This window comes from Chlamydotis macqueenii, chromosome 17, assembly GCF_036417535.1.
Source record: "Chlamydotis macqueenii isolate bChlMac1 chromosome 17, bChlMac1.mat, whole genome shotgun sequence".
Taxonomy (NCBI): domain Eukaryota; kingdom Metazoa; phylum Chordata; class Aves; order Otidiformes; family Otididae; genus Chlamydotis; species Chlamydotis macqueenii.
Genome location: NC_141572.1, coordinates 6,845,836 through 6,865,469, shown reverse-complemented (window position 1 = coordinate 6,865,469; position 19,634 = coordinate 6,845,836). Strand labels below are relative to the sequence as shown.

Below are 19,634 nucleotides of genomic sequence, written 5' to 3'. Positions count from 1 at the left end.
CTGGGTGATGAAGGAGAACAGTAGATCTCTTCAATAAACTTCCTAGTTACCTTCCGTTTTGGCAGTCTTTGTGCTTCGTAGCAAGTCATTTGGTTTTCCATCCCAATCACATCAAAGAGAGACCAGTCTGCACGCTTAAGTTATAAAAAATTTTAAAAAGAAAAAAACTCAACAAACTAAAGAAATATTCTACTACCATGCAGTTGCAGTAAAAAAAAAAAGTAGTAATAATACCACATTATCTGAGAATGAGTAAAAAGCTCACAGCTGATGCCAGAATTAAACCAAAACGTGCAAGAGCCACATGTCATGTGATTTTGCACAGAGCAGCTGCTGTTACTTTAAAAGGTTTCAGCAATCTACACCATGAAAATAAAGCACTATGCTCAAGTTACCACGAGTCAAAAACAGGCCAGCACCCTCACATTACAAGCTCTGCAGTTAATTTAGTGCTTGTAATTAAAACATTTGCCACTGTAGAAATGGCATTCTAGTCTCTATTCGCATGTTGACCCAATTTCCTCCACAAGCCTTTGACACGCACCCCGTCCCCCCACCCCAAAATGATCTTTTCAACAGGCTTAAAGAAGTAACTACTTGAATTTCTCAGGGCACAAAAAGCTGCTGTTTTAGCTTTGCCCAGTCTTTCTTAAGCCTCTAGTATTGCCAAAATCACTAGAAAAAAAAGAATGGATTAAATCCCTTGCAACCTAACTTTAACAGACTATAGTTAAAACTAAACTGTGGAATCTGATACTGCTTCTCATCTCCGGAGCTGTACACAGCTTCACTATACCCTTACAGCTCCTCAGGAGAGGACAAGAATGGCACCCTTCCCTTGATTCCAAGGCCCATCGGTTTAGGTTAATTGGGAACTTTAAGCAAAAGGAGAAAATGCTGCAAAAACAGTCTGACCTTCTTTGATAAAGACAGCAAGTTCCCAGCATACCTACTAAATTCAGTACTACCATAAAGTCAATGGTTATTATTTATAGTCTTAGTAGTTGCTTCTAAAAATAAAGGAATTAGCAATTCAGATTTAGAAATTTAATTGGAACCTGAATTATGTGTAAAAAATTTTATGTCCTAAGCCATCTGCTCTCCCAGTCAAATCAAATCAAGCCCAAGAGAATTACCTCACTACTCACCTTCCAAAGATCCCATCCTAACGCATTCAGCACCAGGGAAGCAGTTGTAAACTGCAGCGCGTCTAATACAAAGGAAGAACTTGGAAGCCGGGGACTTATCAGATCAGGATGGTTACACACCCTCAGCAGCTGCGTCGGAATATGGAGGACACTGACAAAGTGCCCACTTCTAAGACATTCTTGAGTTCTGTTATTTAAAATGAAAATATAATTTAAATTGTATTCTAAAAACTGTGCTTTCTAGGAGCTTAGGTCTTTCTGCACACTCAAATTGTTTATTGTCAAAATAAATCAGATAACACCAAGTTATCAAACTTAGAAAAGTGTGAGTTTAAAAATGCAATCTTCTATTCCTCCAGCTTCTCTCACATTCACACAAACTTTTAATAATTTATAAAATATATTCTGATTTTTAAATCCACATTATCATGAACCTGAATTTCTCAAATAACCACTCTATTTCAAGTTAAAATGACATTAGAAAATATATGAAACACATATTGTCAATATTAAGGCTGTTTTTTTAATGCCTGAATAAATACCACTTTCAATTATCAAATTCACTGGAAAATACAAAGTAGACACATCAGAAAAGCAAAGTAAAATATAACCTAGCATATTCAGTTCCTAAATGATTTAAGAACTAAATTCAGACAAAAACAGTGACACACGCTCAATTGTCTATGTTACAAATATAGAATACTGTGTTTTGTCCCATAATCTGCAAATATTGTTTATTTATGCTTCTTTTCACCTTGTAAAACAATTAGATATTAAAAAAAACAAACACAAAAGAAGAAATTGCTCAATACATACAGAACGTGATTAGTCTGCACTAGCATTATGCCATGTGCTCCAGTCTTTGTGTTTGGCCACGGCTCACTTAGAAATTACATACCAGCAAACAAGCTCTCTTAGTGTAACTGGAACAGTTTCTAACTTGTAACAGTGAATGAACAATTAAGAACTACTTAATGGATGTACCTTTGTTGAGAAAAGATGTCTTTATACATTGACTTCTGCCGATTAGAAAGAGGACACGTCAGGATACGCTCGTATTTCTTTGGTAACTGCTGCTCAACGTGAATTTTGGACCTCCGCAAAATAAACGACTGCGCTACCTAAAAGAATACAAAACAAGAACTTCCTAACTGTAACTGAGACACTAGTATTAAGAGACTGTCCTCAAGGAAGACTTACTCTCTGCAGTCTCATTGCCACTCTCTGGTCGTGATCTTCATTCCCCTCCACAGACGCTATCTTCATAAAATCCAGATGGGGTTGGGAAATCCCTGGAATCAGGAAACAGGCAATGGCCCACAGATCTTTCGAGGCAGTAGGCAGACGCGTGTCCATGAAGAGTAGACGATGATGACTGTGAACAATGAATATAATGACTATGCTAAGATTTATTTCATAACTTAAATTACATCACAGCAAAGATATTTTTAAAACCTGCCATTATAAGCATGAAGTTATTTCAGTAAGTAAATAAGTAATAGACAACAGCAAAAATAAAATTTTTAATGAATGCTCCAGACCTTTGGAGATTGAATATTGCATCCCAGTGCTTCTCTGTCCAGTTATTACCATTCTGCCTCTCATCTAAAACTAGGAACCTCCATTGTACTTCCATGAATGCTTCACAGTCTTTAAAGAATTGCTTGCAGGAGGCAATACAAACATTAAAGTTGCTGGGGTCAGTCTATTCCTGCAACATAAGAACACAGAAATCCTAAAGGCTTTTTTGATGGATTTCAGAGCAAAGATTAAGTGTTTCCTCTTCTGGGATCAAAAGAGATTATCTTGCACTTTACCCAGTGCAGTTCTTCAAAGCTTTCAAAATCCCAAAAGTGAAGAGAATGCTCAATTTAACTCTCTGGTTGTGATGTTGAAAACATTACATAAAATATCTTTAAGAGAAACTGTTTTTTTAAAGCAGAAAAAACTTCTCCCACAAAACACAGTAAGCCAAGTCTCCTAACCATCCAAAACCAACTGGTAACGAAAAGCCATATTTCCTTAAGTGCTTTTAAATTGTCCGTTGAAGAGTTTGGACATGTTTTAGAATACCTATACTTGTTGTCACAGGTTATCAATAGTACCTATACTTAATGGATAAATTCTAATCTCCAAGACTTATGTGTCAACCTTTAGGTAAATTCTACCCAGAAGTATCGAAATTATTGTGAACTTGACTGCAGAAGCCATCAAATGTGTGAATTAACATCCTAATGTTTGCTTTCAAAGGCAAACAAAAAAAAAAATAGAAACACAAGACATCAAATTAAAATATGAATTAAAGGAAAAGTCACAGATCTAAAGGAATACAAATGCTCAAAACTATGTCAATGTCATTAATTTTCTTCTGCTCTGCTTAGGTCACAAGGTAGGAAAGATTTATTACATTATTTATATGGCCCAATCCTACAAACTCAAGAGAGAAGTGAAAAATTGCTACTGAGTATAAGATTATATGAAGGCAAGAAATTGAAAAGTAACTGGAAAAGATACATCATCCCAAAAGGAGGGATAAAAGTTTTATGTTGTAAAAGCATTCATGGAGGAACCCAAGAAGTTCCTTGTAACTGTGGAAGTTGAAAATAAAAATATTTGAGAAAAAAAAAAAAGAGGAAGAAGTATATTTTGCAAATAAGTTCAGTGAAGTTTTGAAGCCTAAAAACACATACATGGCTTTTAAGCTACAAAACACACACCAAACTTCTTGTTGCTTCTTCTGAATTACACGTCAATTTCTCATCCAAAAAAATGGCTAAATTAAACACATTTTCTTAAAAAAAATTCTGCAAATACTAAGATGAGGTACTAGTCACCAGAGCAAAGATGCCAATTTCCCATACAGAGATTAGGCACTAGTCAAAAATGTCTGTGCAAAGGGACATCATGCTAGTAAGTACCTACACACTAATTAAAAAGGCGACCCAGACACTGCTGGTCATCAAAGCAGATTTTATTGGTAAATATCAAACTCTGCTTATGAACCAGCATTCATGAAATGAGGAAGCATCTTAATTCTTCCAGTACGCCACACAACAAAAGAGAAAAGAATCCGGTTGTGATTATCACCATGCTGAATTTTTTAACCACAACAGTATAACGGTGATTCAGGCTGATTTTCTGTGTAATGCTTGTGTTAGCCAGCACATGTGTAGATGAAACAGTGTTCCACAATACCTGTCTTTTTTAAAAAAGTTCTTGTGGATTCCCAAGATACAGAAGAATTTTCAAAGCAGGACACCAGCAGTTCAGTTCAATCTCCCACTTCAGCACATTAAAGTGTTGTGAAATAACAAGAATAGGACCCCAGTCACCTATAGAGATAAAAGTTACAGCATGACTGGAAATGACCGCATAACACTTCAAAACTTACAAGAAAAGGCAATTCTGTATATACCAACAATATATACACACACAAACAATGAAAGGAATTATTTCTCCTTTTTTATAAAATTTATTCCAGATACATTTCTTTAACTTACACATATTAAAAGCATTTTTTCCTCTTACTGAAAGCACATTCACTAATGAACTGTTAAAAATACAGATTTATAAAATAGAAGATCTACAGTATTTCATACCTTCATTACATGCCAGGTGTGCAAAAAAAGCAACAACTTGCACTGTTTTTCCAAGTCCAGCTTCATCAGCCAGAATGCCATTGAGATTCATCTTATACAGCTTTGCCAGCCACTCCAGTCCAGTCTTCCGATAATCTCTAAGAGTGCCGCGCAATAACGACAAAGTATCACTCTTTACCACTGTTGTGGTTTGAGCCCTGTCTTTGGGTAACAACGCTTCTGCAGCAGCGGCAGCATCTGCTAAATTTGCCATGTATTGCTTTACAGCAGATGTGAGAAGACCTGGAAGCACCACTTCCTTCTGAAGGCTCTCTCTCTTATCCGGAGCATCTCTTCTCTCTGCACAAAATAATAAAAAGCATGCTGCTGCCATATCTGAGATGAATAATTCATTAACAGATTTGATGTTATTTACAGCTAAGCTAGGGTCAAAAGAACACAAGAATTCTACACTGTAAAAATAATGTAAAATCCAGTTTGTCAAACTTGACTACATACACAACGGCAAACTGCAGTGGGACACAGGTGCACACACGATAGTTTTAGTGAATTCAGTCTCATGCGTAGCCCCCAAGGGACAAATATCTAAACTCTGATACAAAAAAGAGCTCAGCAAAAAAAAAGCCTTTACATTGTGTTCATCAAAGCTTTAGTAAGCTATAGGAAGTTAGGGAGCTAGAGACAGGAGATATTTATGACTCAAAACTAAGACCAAAATATTAGCTCCTAAACATTTGTTTTGGTAAGCTTATACTTCTACTACCAGGATGCAAAAGAAAAGAAAAAAAGTAATACAAAAAGAAGCCCTAAATTCCTATTACCTTTGTTTGAGATGTTCTGTGAGTTTAGTACTTTCTTCCTCCTCTCTTCTAACTCTACTTGCAGTTTTGTATCTAGCACCTGAAATGAAGCGAGAATGGGGGCGGGGGGGAAAGAGCAGAAGGAAATGACAAACATGAGTGCACATAGCTTCAAATACAGCTCTCAATGACTTAACATTTCGTCAACAGCAAGACAGGCATCAGACGTGGCTACAATGCAGAGCACTCGGAACAGTGTGTACAAAACTAGCCATGAGTAGAAGCCATCCACATCATCAGCGAGAGCTACCCAAGAGTAACTCAGATCCAAACTTAAACACCTGCAGTGAGCCAACTGCTCCGACTAGGATTAGTGAAGCTCTCTCCCTCATGCCATACAAGGCCTGAAATTATTCAGGCACCCATAACATGAAGCTGTCTTTACCAAGAGATAATATACACCACGTGGGCTGAGCAAAGCTCAGTTGTAAGATTCCTGCTGTTATGGTCCAACAGGTTTTTATTCAGGATGTCTTTAGATTTTTTTTTTCTTTCTTTTTTTTTTTTACATTTACCTGTTTAATGGTGGACCAGAAATGTTCAATTTCTTTAGCAGTAAAAGCAGCAACAGCCCTCAGTCGCTTTTCTTCTCTTTTCTGGCATGTTTCCTTATGAAGTATCATACCCTCATGATGGAGAGCCACACTCAAAATTAGCTGAATAAAATAATACAATTATTTTAAGTTTTTACTGTGTTCTATCTAATATACATATTTCTAAAGAAAGAAAAAAAATACAATCCCTTTAGGAGCACTGCTCAAACTTTACAAACACACTGGAGCGGCAAATCAAACTCACACATCCTCCTCATGAAAATGCTGCCTATTCTTCCTCCCTTTTCTGGTTGGAAATATCAAATTCACATTGCTCTCTTGGCAGTTATCATCTTCCATCTTCTTTTTTTAACAAAATCAGTTGCCATCCACTGCATTTCTTCCAGAAGATAATCATGGTGTGATTTGTGCCTTAGAGCCTCTTGGAGTTTGGGCAGACGCTTCAGAGACCATAAACCTTCTTTCCTCAGTGCTGTTATTCGCTGCAGAATTTCATTTTCCTTGAAGTAAACATAATTAAACTTATGTTTCCTACTGCACAACACAAAACCAAGATAGAGACTCTGTGAAAAATGTTACATGAATAATCAATAGAAATGATTTTTCAGTGCTTGGAAACATTCTACGCTGTTTGAAGTTGCACTTTATTAAAAGATAATTCATAACACGTCTTGTGCAACGTTATGTAAAGTCTCTGAAGGACTTTGTGATGCAGCAGTATTATGTAAAATCAGTAAAGAGGTTTGGGATGCAGTGGTACTCAAGTCTTAAGAACTCTATTGTTTCCTCCTAAAATACAGTACACCTGAATCTCACTAGAAGAGCAAGGCTGTTTCAGTGACAATTTTCACAGAACTGAAATGCTCTGCTACATGGCAGATGGACAGAATTCTCTAAAAAGTTCATTTAAAAATATGATTAGTCTATGGCATTTTAATTAACACATAAAAGCATCCTGCAACTGCTGGCAAGCAAGCACAAGCAGCACAAATTTTCATTGTGATTTCTCCCCCCTTATTCTAAATAAGCTGCATAAAAAGTTAAAATCATTGATTCTGTTTAATTAAAACTCCTTCTAGGATTTCATTACAAGAACAAATTCTGCTTCCCTAGGGAATCTGCCTGATCTCTTCTCAGTCCTTCTCTTTCTTTAAGAAAAATCATATGGCATGTCTGCATCACTAATTAAAACCAAAAGAGAGATGCAGCTATTTAAATGAACACGAAGTTTTATTGTAAAGAAAGATTTATACCCAGCTGTGCTATACAATGGCTATCTGAAGCAAATTATTAGTGCTGGGCAAAGTGTTTTGCAAAAACTACTGAAATGATTTGCTTCTTTCTCCCCAGGCTGGAGTAACAAATTCTATCACCCACAAAGTCTCAATACAAAACACCAAGGACAACATTGCCAGGACACAGGGAGAGGTGAGCACGCTGTTCCCACTTGCTGCACCTTGTAACTTACCCCCAGCCTTCTACACACGTTTGAAATCTACTTTGAAGCATTAAATGAATCTGATTCAAGGAAAATGAAAACCTAGCACAAGAATATTTAAACTGAGAGTTGGGCAGCCATGACAAATGACATAAATGAATAGATACGTTCTTCATAGAAGTAAAATTGCAAGAGAAAGTAGTGGTAAAGTGCAAAAAATTAATCTTGTCTACGCTTTAACAAGTCAGATGTTATAACTCTGTTTCTGTGGATACTCTCTTCCCAGTATTCAGACAGACTATTTAAAGGTGGAGAATGGACAACAACAGCAATTACAACACACATAAAACAGCCGTTCAAAACCACATACAATATAATATGCAAACCTCATACCTGTTGCTGTACAGGAACTGGAGTTGGGACCAAAATCACATGCTGCTTACCACAGCCTGCTGAAGAAAAGCTGGGCTCTTGCTGTGCGGAGCACGTAAGGAACTATGCAAACTTGACAAGTTTGGTCCAGTTTGCTGGTGGCTTTGCTCCTGGCTAATCTGTTGAGCCACTTGAGGAACAGGAGGCATTCCACCTGCAGAGGAACTTTTAAAAATTGCAATTTCAGTAATTAAAATAGTGGAATATTAAAAAAAAAAAAACAAAGTGGCCGTACAGACTGTTATATAGTCGTTCAAATCAACTTTCTCCCATACCGCAACACAACTGCGTACCCAAAACCTACTGGTGTAGAATGTCCTTATCTGCTCTTTAACCTGTCGACACAAAGATTTTTTTAAAAAATATCCTACAGAGAGGTGATAACTAGGTAACCAATCGCTATCAGGGTATCAAATGACCAAAAAGGAAAAATACAATGCAACAACATCAATTAAAGAAAAAACAAATCAGGCACAGAGGGTACAAATTTAAGCCTAGTGCATGGAAAATGAGATGTGCAGTGCTCAGATTTCTCAGATTTTCTCCAGAGGGTTTTTAAATCAGATAATAAATGGTATTGGATATGCTGTTACAATTACAGCAAATCTCATTAAAGCAATTATCTTTAATTACAAAGCTTAAAACTTACATTTGATCGTAAATACTTCATCATAAATCATTAACATATGTACTAGATGTACCAACGTTATTTTAAAGGTGCGACTTTTTAAAAAAAAAGGTTATTCAAAACTAATTTTGAATCTTTACATGAAGTATCATTTTGGAACTAAAATAAAGTTAACCTAATAAAGTATCTCATTATCAATAAAACGGTGCATCAGTCTACCACTTCCAAAGCTCTGTCCACACTGACCTTTGATTTCACTTTTACATTCTCTTTATTTTGCTATGAAATGGTTTTTATGGACACAGAATTGCTTCCTGCTCAACTTTCATAGAGAGAGTTCATCTCAACGGTCATTGACCCTTTAATCATTTATCCACTTCAATTCTTTACCGCTCCAGTAGATTTATCCGGTTACTTTATTCCTAGCAGCCAGACACGGAGGTTCCTGCAGCACATACGGAGTCTTGAGTGGGTATGGCTGTACTCTGAAGATCACACGGGACAGTCAATGGGCGCTTCGGGCTCCCTGCAGCACATGGACGCACGACGACTGACACCGCCGTCGGCGTGCAGACAGAGAGAGGCCGGTGCCCACAGCCACACGCGGGGACAAGGAAGGCTGCAACAACAGGGCGATGCCTGGCGTCACGCGTGCAATCCCCAGGCCTCTCGTTTCATAAAGCGCTGCCGTTTGAGGGGCAGAGTGATTTAACCTGTAAGTACCTTACAGCCACGTATGCCATTAACACAAACCCAAGCGGGGTTTAAACGCTGCCTTGAAAATGTGGTCGCGTCTGCAGTGCTACTGGCCATGCTGGGAAGAAGCCTTAGCGCAAAGATAACGTGGAGGGAACACAGCAGAGCAACGCGTTGCCAGACCTCCCCGGCTGCAAGGTGCACCAGGAACCCAGCGGGAGCCTCACCTCCAGCCTTCCCGCCAGGACCCTTCCAACAGGCCGCAACGCAGCGCCCGCCGCCGCCCGGCCCCGGACCGACCTCGCACCCCGTCACGGATGGGCTGCGGTACCCGGGGTAGGAAGAACGTGGTTTACTTTACGCCCTCCATCTTCCAGGAAAGAGAAAACCAGCCGCTAACGCCCAGCTCAGCAGCCCTCCCTCGGCGCGGCGCGGCTCGGCTCGGCGCGGCTCGGCTCGGCGCGGCGCAGCACGGCCCCTCGGCCGCCCCCGGCCCTCGCCCCGCTCTGGCACCGCTGCCCGCCCCACGCCCCCGCGCCGCCCGCCAGCGCCCTGCCGGCCACAGCCACTGCGGCGCCCCCCTGGCGGCCGCGGACACGGCGGCAGCTGCCGCTCGCCCCGCCCCCTCAGCCGGCCCCGCCCCGCGTCCCACCCGCAGGGAAGGGCTGAGCCGCCGAGCTCGGCGCATGCGCGAAGCGGGCTGAGCTGGGGCGGGCGTCGTTAAGTGGAATTTAGGCAGCAGCAGTCTAAATTTCCCTTAAAATACAGCATTTCCCCCCAAGCCGCATCTCAGAGACCCACCAGTGGGGAGAATCCGAACACAGGGGCCGTGCAGGCTGAGGTGGGGAAGGGGCCCGGTGCAGGCCCACCCCAGCAGCCTTCTGCTGCCAGGACAGTGCACAGTCTTTATTTTCTTAGCCGCAACACAGCTTAGCGTTGCACCCTTTATAAAAGTCAGTTTTAGAATTTAGACCGCCTCTGTATTTTTTAAATTATTTTTATTTGGCTTCTGCACTGAAAACAGAGCTGAAATACCAAATTTATAGTCCCCATTAAATAAAAGAGAACGCAAAACGAGGTAAGAAATATCCTTTTTTTTTTAATTATTACTATTATTTTGTTTTCTCCAAAGGCCATAAGTAGAAGTTGTGGTTGATTTCAACGGAGATATATGTCAGTGTGGGAGCCTTTATTATAAGCAAATGTATTTTTTTCAGATTGAAAGGGATAGAAAGATAGAGCTTTGGATAGAGGACTAACGCAGGGGAGGTCAATAGTATGAACCACCAAGGGATATAAGTTAAAATCTAGGTAAAGTCCCTCTCCAGAAGACTGTTACACACTTGCTCTCATAAAATGAGCAAGGCTTTCACGATAAAACTAAAAGCTATAATTAAAACCCAGATAAAATAAACAAGCAAATCCCTTTTTAAAGGACAGCTGTGCTCTGGCAAAAAAAAAAAAAAAAAAAAAAAAACCACTAAACCAAAACCCCAACAACTTAATTCCAGAAGGAGCCATAAAATTAGAGGCCACTAAAGGAAGGACCAAAGAGTTGACTACTCATTTTCAGAAACTACCACATTACAAAGCAGGTCTCCACACAGACCCAGCTAGGGAAGCACATCAAGCATTTGTATGAATAGCCAAATGCTTCCAGAGTCGTGTTCCACCCCTTCCAAAGGTGTTCTACAGGCAGGGAGGGGAAGAAGGCCGCTGCCTTTACTTATTTTTTTCCTTTCCCTACCTCCCCGGAGAGTTGGAAACAAGAACCGTAAGTCAAACCACAGATGGGGAAAGGAGAGCAAGAACTCAGAGTACACAGATTCCGAAAACACAGAAAATTGAAATCGATTCCTAAAGGAAGACAGTCCTGAGACATGTGCTTCCTACAGCATTGCACACATTACTCTGTTCTGAGCAGCTTGATGGGAATTAGGAACTCACACACACAAAGTGAAGGCAGACTTGATTAAAGCCCAGAGAAATTCAGCACCATTCCTTTCACGCATCCTAAATTGACGCAACCCCAAATCTAGCAGATGGCTAAGCAGTTCCCACTAAAACCAGAAATACTAAACCAGCAGCAACACATTTAGTGATCCACCACAGGCAAAGCTAGAACATTCATGACCGCACACTTTGAATTGCGGTTGTAACAATTTATATCTTCTCCTCACATCACAACTACAACTCTGTGAAACGACACCTCAGGTAGCAGTGGCCCAGTTACACACGCAGCTGTGGAGCTATGTTCTTGAGCCTGCCCAAGAACACAGGCAACACTAGGAGCATGACATCTCCCAAAGAAAAGGTCTTGTCTTGAAATACATGGATCAGTCCATGTTCCAAAATTAAGACCTCTCACTGAGTAAAGAATAATTTCTTTTAGATTTGCAAAGCTTTAGAAAACACAGAAAGTTTGTTTCAATACCAAAAGAATTCGCAGCAGTCAGCATGATGAGTTCCTAACCTGTACAGGTTATTCCACAGGAAAGTCACAGATGACAAGGACAATAAAAGCTTAATGCTGTTTAGAGATCAGGTTAAGTAAAGGTGAAGGAAATAATAATAAAAAAAAAGAAAAATCAGAAGTTCATGGAGTCGTAACATCACAATAACAATTAAAAGAGTAAATTAAAATTATTTGCCCCATCTTTACGTAGAGATTATACACATGTAAAATACTATTTTCCAGGTAAACATAGAATAAAAACATTATTCAAATAGCCATTAAGATATTCTGCATTACAAGACTCTTTTAGGAAGCTTCTTTCTTGTTACACTATTTTCAAGTATATCAGTCAGGTGAACCAGTCAGTGGTATAAAAAACTTCTTTTACTTTTTCTACTGCACTGTCTTCCCCACCCAGTTTCTCCTGGGCATCCAGTTCTTGTTCTGCAAGCACACAAGCCCCTGCTTTACTGGATTCTTGAATTTAGAAAGGCCACTTTTTTGTAGACAAAAGGGAATTGCAAGCAGTAAGGGTCCCATGTCCAGCCACTTACTGGCTCAGTCGGAATCATCATCACAACCATCACTGCCTTCAAGATCGCTGCTGTTCTGTAAAACAAAAAGGGAAATGGCTTGTCAGTATTTCATTTACATCTAGAGACTGACCTAAATCAAAGACATCGACTTCAAGCTTCTCTAAAAGTAAAGAAAATGGGGCTAGAGCCCAACTTCATGTCTTAGACCCATCTATTGTAACAAACTTCTGCGATGGTAAATGATGCTTCTTGTAACAAAAAGAGATGTACATTGGATTACACGCATCAGCAGAAGAAATTTCTTCTCATTTACAACTGCATGATTACAACCTGCAGTACGTGGGACACTTACAAGTGGGACAATAGCATAAAATGCTGATGTTTAAAATAAACGCAGGTGAGACAAGTTAACAAGTGCTTTTTTTCCATGCAAGTCCCTCAAAAGCTAAGTGTTACATTGTCTAAAGCCAGATTTGAGAATTTTGTTTGTCTGCTGCAGAGAATTTATGTCCAAACTGTATTAGAGAGATACAAGGGCTCACAAATACTTGTTTAAAGATGAAGTCAGTTGCACAAAGTACTATCAGGGAAATACTACAAATGTTAGCAAGTTACAAGGAAACTGAAGTCTGAGTTCTTAACTGGGAGCCACTCCTTCAGGAGTAGGTGAATATGATACAATAAATTTGAGGGGTTTTTACGTAATTTTTTGAAGCAAGTGTTTTGACTGCTATGATTGGCATCAAAGGATTTTATAAAGAAAGGCTAACATGACAATATGCCTGTAGCTACTCCTTTTTTTCCTCACCACCACTTGCTGAAAACATACAAACCTTCAAATATCATGAACATAACAGTGACACTTTAATATCCTACTACAAAACAAATTCTGAGAGATTTAGACAGTTGCCTTCGTAACAGCAATCACAGCTCATTGAAGTGCAAACAGCCTGCAGAATCTCAAAGGAGTCTGTCATATCATCCCTTATTTAGCCTTTTCCAGACAGCTTGTGCTAACTATGATGCCAAAATGGTATTTGGTTGAGTTTATCTAAAGCAAGCAGACCTGCCTCCTGCTAGCAATACATCAGCGATTTGAACCCGTCAGCAGTTACGTCCTGCCAGCATTATCAGCGAGGGCCCTGAGCCAGGTGAGGACTCTGCACCACATGGTCTCTTTGGGTCCCATTTAACCCAACTAACGCAGCATTTGTCATAACCTCCTGTCACAAATGTCCTCATACAGCACTATAGTTCAGAAAAACAATTACCACAAGTACAAAAATAACCCTGAGAAATTTCTGGTATCTTGCTTGTACTATTCAACAAGGTTGTAAATTTTATTTTGTATGTTGAAACTCTTTCTCGTACTCAAATAAAAAATGGTAGAGACAGGATTAAACCTAATGTTCTTCAGAGCAGGATCATTATCTACATAAAATAAAGGTAATTTGAAGGACTCCATTAAGTGAAAAAGGTCATTATTTTCTTCTGAGTTGCACTACACAGAAGTTTTAGCCCTGCCCATCATTCCTCCTTCAAGGATATGCCAGCCCTCTGACCAAGAAAATCTGAATCACAAACAGAACTGTAAGGTATCTTTATGTCATCAAGTCCAACCCACACTGAAGCAGGGCTTGCTTACAAGTTAGGTCGAGTTGATCAGGGACTTCTCCAACCAAGCATGGGTGTATTTTAAGTCACTCCAGTGCTTGTCCATTTAAAGAAATACTTTGCGGGTTTGCCTCAAGATTCCTCATGTGGTTTCCAACCTACGTCTAGCACGCCCCAAAGGTCTTTCCACTCTTTTCTTGTGAGGCTATTCTACATCTCAACCAGAAAAAAAAAAATTAAAAATCTTTAACATAAATTGAAATTTTCTTTTTGTTAAAAACGCATTCTACACCTTTGTTTTATTGCAACTTACAGCTGACAGCAGTTGCTGTTGTCAGAAATCAGATTCTGCAACACCTCATTTTACTCAGCAGGAGTTGTTCCGATCACCCATTTTGAGCTCATGGCAGATTTACTTAGAAAAGCTGGTCCTAAATTTCCCACTGATCCCAAACCTTATCTAGTGAACAGAGCATTACACAAAATGAGAATCAGCCCAAAATCTGAGAATACAAAAAGCCAGCAGGTATTTAAAGGGAAACTGTCAACCTGAAAACTAGTCTCTCAAACAGTTTCACAATAGCTAAGGCTGGTAATGTGTCCACAATCTTTGTTGCCAGTTTATGATTCTGCAAACTGGCCTGTGCCTTAAAGCATTCCTTCCTCCCTCCCTCAACCGCCCCATGCAAAACCCTGCAAAAATAACACTCGGTGTAGTCATTCCACTATCACCAAGGGCACAAAGACAGAAACGCTAGTGCACATTTCATACTCCAGATGACTGTCATCTTCCACAGCATATTTGTGGAAAACAAGAATGTTACTAAGGAAAGAGCCACTTCAACCTGACAGCTTCCGTTTGATAAAATAATGGCTTCAATCATTACCTTTGAATTTTTGTTGTTAGCTTGCATCCCAACAGCAGAAGAGTTGAAGTCATGAATGGAGAGGGTGTTTAGCCAGTTCGCCATGGATTTCTCCTCCCTTTCTGTGTTGATAATGGTAGGATAGATATACTGCTCTTTGAAAACAGAAATCTTCTCCTCCTCCTCTGTCCACTCCAGTGGCTCATGCAGCCCATCGTTTCCAAAACGTCTGTTGTATTTTTCAAAGTGTACTCTTTCCAAGACCAGCCCAAGTCCTGGGGCTTTGGGGACATCTACTTTCTCCTCTCCCCAGCTGCGCTCTATGATGGACTCAGCAGCATAACCTTTCACAATAGCTATCACCAGCCCAATCATCTTCCTTATTTGGTGCATCATGAAGCTCTGACCTTTCACTTTGATCACTGCAAATTCTATGCCTTCCCTGACAAACGGCTCTCCACAGTACATCTCCATGATGTACCGCTTGGCACTGGGGTCCCTGGGTCCCTTCTGAGATGTGAAGTTGTGGAAGTTGTGTGTTCCTTTGTAGCACGCAAGCAGTTTATTGACTTTTTCGAGGGTCTCTCTGTCCAGTCGATAAACCTCTTCTTGCACATCATGGTCTTTATGAGCAAAGGCAAACGTTGGCAACATGTAAGAGTAGGTTCTGGCATCACATTTGTTCTTGGAGTTGAATCCCCCCGTGACTCTCTTCAGACCTTGTTTTAAAAGTGACATTAGGTTTTTCAATCAGTAGATTACAAAATGATTGTTATCTCGCTCCTAACAACATGAATATTTTAAAAATAAAATAAAATGAAAAGATAGATTTATTTTATAGGACCCTAGTTTCAAACTAACAGAAACATATGGATTTATGTTAAAACTAAACCGCGTATGAGTAAAATTCTAATGGTAAGGGAGAGACCTTCTGCAGGAGAAAGCTCCTCTTTGAAAACGTTTTCTCAGCCCACTCCAGTATCCTTACCCAGAACTCTGATGTGAGAAGGAAGATGGTTATTGATCTTTTCTAAGATGTCATCTATTAGCCTGACCTTTAGTGACACAATCTGTCCAGCTGCAGACACACCCTATAAAAACCATAAAACACACAAATACATAATTATGTACCGTGGAAGCTCTGAGATAGCACTTGCAGAATTGAAACAGCTGAAGAACAAGTTTAATTCTTTTTCTCACTGGTGATTCCAGCTTGAAGCGAGGCAAAGGGAAGGCCACAGGCAGAAATCCAAGTCAGAATACTCCTGGAAGACCTGCTGGTGCTGTATATCCATACAGCACCTTGTCAGCCTCATACAGCAGAACACTGCACTCCCTTCCATGGCATCTCACTGTATCTGACTGCTGTTAAGCAAAGCACCAACTGAAAAGAAATTACTTATACATAAGATCAGCCATGAACTCCAGTTCAGACTTTGAACCCCACTGTGGCAGGCTTAAAAACAACTGAGACGCAGCTAAACTCTCAAGCACCGCATCAGGCAGGCAGCAACTACGAGGGGCAACAGCAGCAGTTTGGGAGGCTGAAGAGGTGAATGTGACAGGAACACAGACAAAGTTTAGGTATGAAGCACCAGCTTTACAAACACCATCTAATCAATATCCTGTGCTTTCTAAATATTTGCCTGTCCTTAAGTTTAGTAGTGGATGAAAGGAGAAGTTTCAAGCAACATTCACTGTGAATAGTATTTGCTGTTGGATCTCACTCTAGACAATGCTTTACCAGTCAATCCCAGTAACACTGGTGGGGTACACCAGAGTTTGAGAGCACAGGCCCTAATCGACATACCTTATCTGTTCGAGCACAGCGCTGAAAAGACATTTTCTTCATATCTTCCCCATGGTTTTCTGGGATGCAGCCTGACTGAACAAGGGCAGATACTAAGTCATCTTCAATTGTCTTGAACTGTGAAGATCCCACATTTCTCTAAAAGATGATATATAGTAAAAATAAGAAATAGAACAAATAATAATTGGACAACTGAAGATGACAACTGAAAAATTCTGTTAATCTAACATTGTTGTGAAACTCTTTAGTCCTCCTTTCACAGCACTAAAAGCACTGTCATTCTCTAATAAAACTAACTATACTTTACCAGATGTTAATAAAACATCTCCATTCTGATGTACCTTTTACTGTTGTTGCAAGTAAAGCCTCATTTCTAATTTCACTGTGCAGTACTTCTGCAATGGAGTTTTTTGAAGCTTCCTTCAACTGCACGAAACAGCACCAATGAAATATCATTCTGGTGCCTGCAAGTTAACAGCAGCTGCTCCAAACCTAGCCTCTACAAACTCTGCTTCTATAAATTATGTTGGGTTCTTCTGCTCAGTTCACCTGAGCTGTTGCGTAACGCAGACTAGGGTTTTCTCCAGTGACTTCTGCGCTGAACTCACAGATTAACTGTAACAGAATGCACAACTCCCCTTGTGCGTAAGGCTGCAAAGCACGCACCCTCGACACACACCATTCAATTATGAGAGCAGTAAAGCTGACAGGCACTTACACAGATGTGCCCACAAGCATAAGGTTTGCTGCTGTTGAACAAATCCGCTTTGTGGCATAAGCATGAAAGACTCCTTCCCTGTGTGCAATCTTATTACTATCCCGTGGAGCTTTTAAAGTACGCCTCAAGAGCGTGTACGGAGCTTGCAGTACGCTGAGAGGAGCAGCAGATGGAGCAAAATCATCCTCTTGCTGCCAGTACTGTGTGCCACCATCCCTGCCCAGGCACAGCTGGTGCTGAGGCACTGCTCGAATGCTGGTGCTGTAACAAAGCAACATCCTTTTTCTTCTGCATGCAAATACAGAAGTCTTGCCACAGTTTTCCTGTTTCTAAACTGCTACAAGCCACTCCATTAGAGTGCATCTGAAAAGGAGAATTTAAAATCCAGTACAGATGATATTTTTAAAAGTACATAAGATAGCAACATAGATGCAGGTTTCTTTCATCCAACTACGCAGCTCAGTTCTCCAGAATCTGCACATAATGAGACAACTTGAGGTCTAACCTAAAAGAAACTTAGCCCAACTGCTTTGAAATGTAAAGCTTCAGCCAGAAGCTGGAGTGGTCAGAAGGGGATCACTAGGCAGCACTTCAGGTTTTGACAGAACTGCAGTGCCCATGCTTTCAGTCTCCTCAAGAGCCTTATCTCCTCCTCAAGAGCAGCAGTTTATGAAAGATCTTCTGCTGATGCTCTACAGTAAAGGCAGACTCACGAGAATCACCAAATATCAGAGATGTACCACTGACTTTTTTTATTCAAGTTACTACCAAGCCATTTGAATCTAGGTATGCACTGTTCCTGCCCCAGCTTTTCAAGCTGCAACTGGTTCTCTACTCAGTCACTGTGACTACAGTTATAAACCTAACAGACTTCAAAGAAAAGCAGGCCGCGTCGTTTCGCCAAACCACATACTTGCATCCCATGGTAGCCTTTCCCTGAATATGCCATCAACAACACAATCTTCCTTTTGGGTGACTTTTTATTCTGATCCTCTGCATCTTCCTCATCTGCATCTCTCTTCAACCTCTTATTTTCATGTCCATTTTCGTCTAGCCTTTCAACCACCTCACTGCTGCCGCTGTTCAGTCTCTTTGTCTGGCTGGCAACCGCTGCTCTCGATTCCTCAGCCATTGTGAGAACCTGCAAGAGATGGAAGAGCAGACAGGGCTCATCAAGAAACTGAGGCCAAAAGCGACAGCTCCACGCCGCGGAGCAGCGGAGCGAGGCACCCAGCGCCGGTTAACCACCGGCGGCAAGAAGGGCGCCCACCCCCTGCTCCCTCCTAGGCCCTGCCACCTCCGCAGGGCTGCCGCCGGCCGCTGAGGGACACGGGGAGCGGGGCCTGCACAGCCGGCCCACACGGCAGCCCGCAGCCCTGTTGCGAAGGCCGGCAAGGGTGAGCGGGGACGAGCCGAGAAGGTTCCCCCGCGGCCCGCCCGCCCTCTCCCAGCGGCAGGGCCCGCCGGGTACGTACGGTGCGCGGCCGGCGCCAGGGCCCGCCGCACGCCGCGCTCCCCAGGGCGGAGAGACCGCAGCTCACAACCCTCAGCCCCCACCGCAGCCGCAGCATCGTCCCCGAGCGCCGGCCCCGCCGGGCGGGAGAAGGAGGAGGAGGAGAGGAGGAGGAGGAGAGGAGGCCGCCGCCGCCGCAGCCCCGGTTCCCGGCTCCCGCCGCCGCCACTTACGCGGGCCCTGCCAAGCGACGCCACCGCGCGGACGCGGCGCGAGAGAGCCACGTGCCGCCCTACGGCGGCCGCGCGGGGACACGGCGGGGCGGGAGCGGCGCGGGCGGGGCCGAGGGGAGCGGGGCGGGGGGGGGATCCCGCCGTGGGGCGTGTGGGGCCCGGTCCCTCCCGGAGCCGCTGGCTGGAGAGCAGCTCGCCCGGCGGGATCTGGAAAGGGGCGGCGAGCTGATCCGGGGCCCGCCGCGGGGGTTTGCAGCCCGGAGAGCGGGCGCTGGGCCCTGCCCGCCTCCTGTGTCGGCCAGCAGCTCCTGCCCCGTGCCCCCGCCGCATGCGGGCCCCCAGGTGCAAAAAGCCTGCAAAAGTTATTGAATCAAGCAACAGCAGGGAGAAGGGCAACCTAACAAATACATTCCTGCGGTAAATATGAGCTGTGCAGGCAAGCCAGTCCACTTTTCCCTTGCAAACCCAGCTGCGGACACCAGCACAGCCACAGCGCGACAAGGACGAGAAGTCAGAGGAAATACCCCGCACGACACAGCTCTGTCACTAAAAGCTCAAGGCTTCCCTTCCCAGAGGGGTGTAACGATGGTCCCT

The 19,634-nt window shown here is 42.1% G+C and overlaps 1 protein-coding gene across 1 annotated transcript; it reads right to left on the bottom strand.

Annotated features, from left to right (window-relative positions):
- Window positions 1-10,434: 10,434 nt before the first annotated feature.
- Window positions 10,435-19,005, bottom strand: PUS1 (pseudouridine synthase 1). Its single transcript, XM_086761737.1, has 6 exons — window positions 18,830-19,005; window positions 18,268-18,495; window positions 16,637-16,774; window positions 15,815-15,917; window positions 14,848-15,545; window positions 10,435-12,419 (listed from the first exon to the last, which is right to left on the bottom strand). The coding sequence occupies exons 1-6, from the start codon at window positions 18,923-18,925 to the stop codon at window positions 12,369-12,371; spliced, it is 1,314 nt and encodes a 437-aa protein (XP_086617863.1). The 5' UTR covers window positions 18,926-19,005; the 3' UTR covers window positions 10,435-12,368.
- Between the last annotated feature and the right edge of the window lie 629 nt (window positions 19,006-19,634).

What these genes read in the sequence shown, in the direction of transcription:
- PUS1 (XM_086761737.1), bottom strand. Translation starts at nt 18,925, where the DNA reads ATGCTGCGGCTGCGGTGGGGGCTGAGGGTTGTGAGCTGCGGTCTCTCC. An exon ending in AAGGCTACCATGGGATGCAA is followed by an intron (nt 16,775 to 18,267) that starts GTATGTGGTTTG and finishes ATCATCTTTTAG; the next exon opens with AGAAATGTGGGATCTTCACA. An exon ending in GCTGTGCTCGAACAGATAAG is followed by an intron (nt 15,918 to 16,636) that starts GTATGTCGATTA and finishes TGGTTTTTATAG; the next exon opens with GGTGTGTCTGCAGCTGGACA.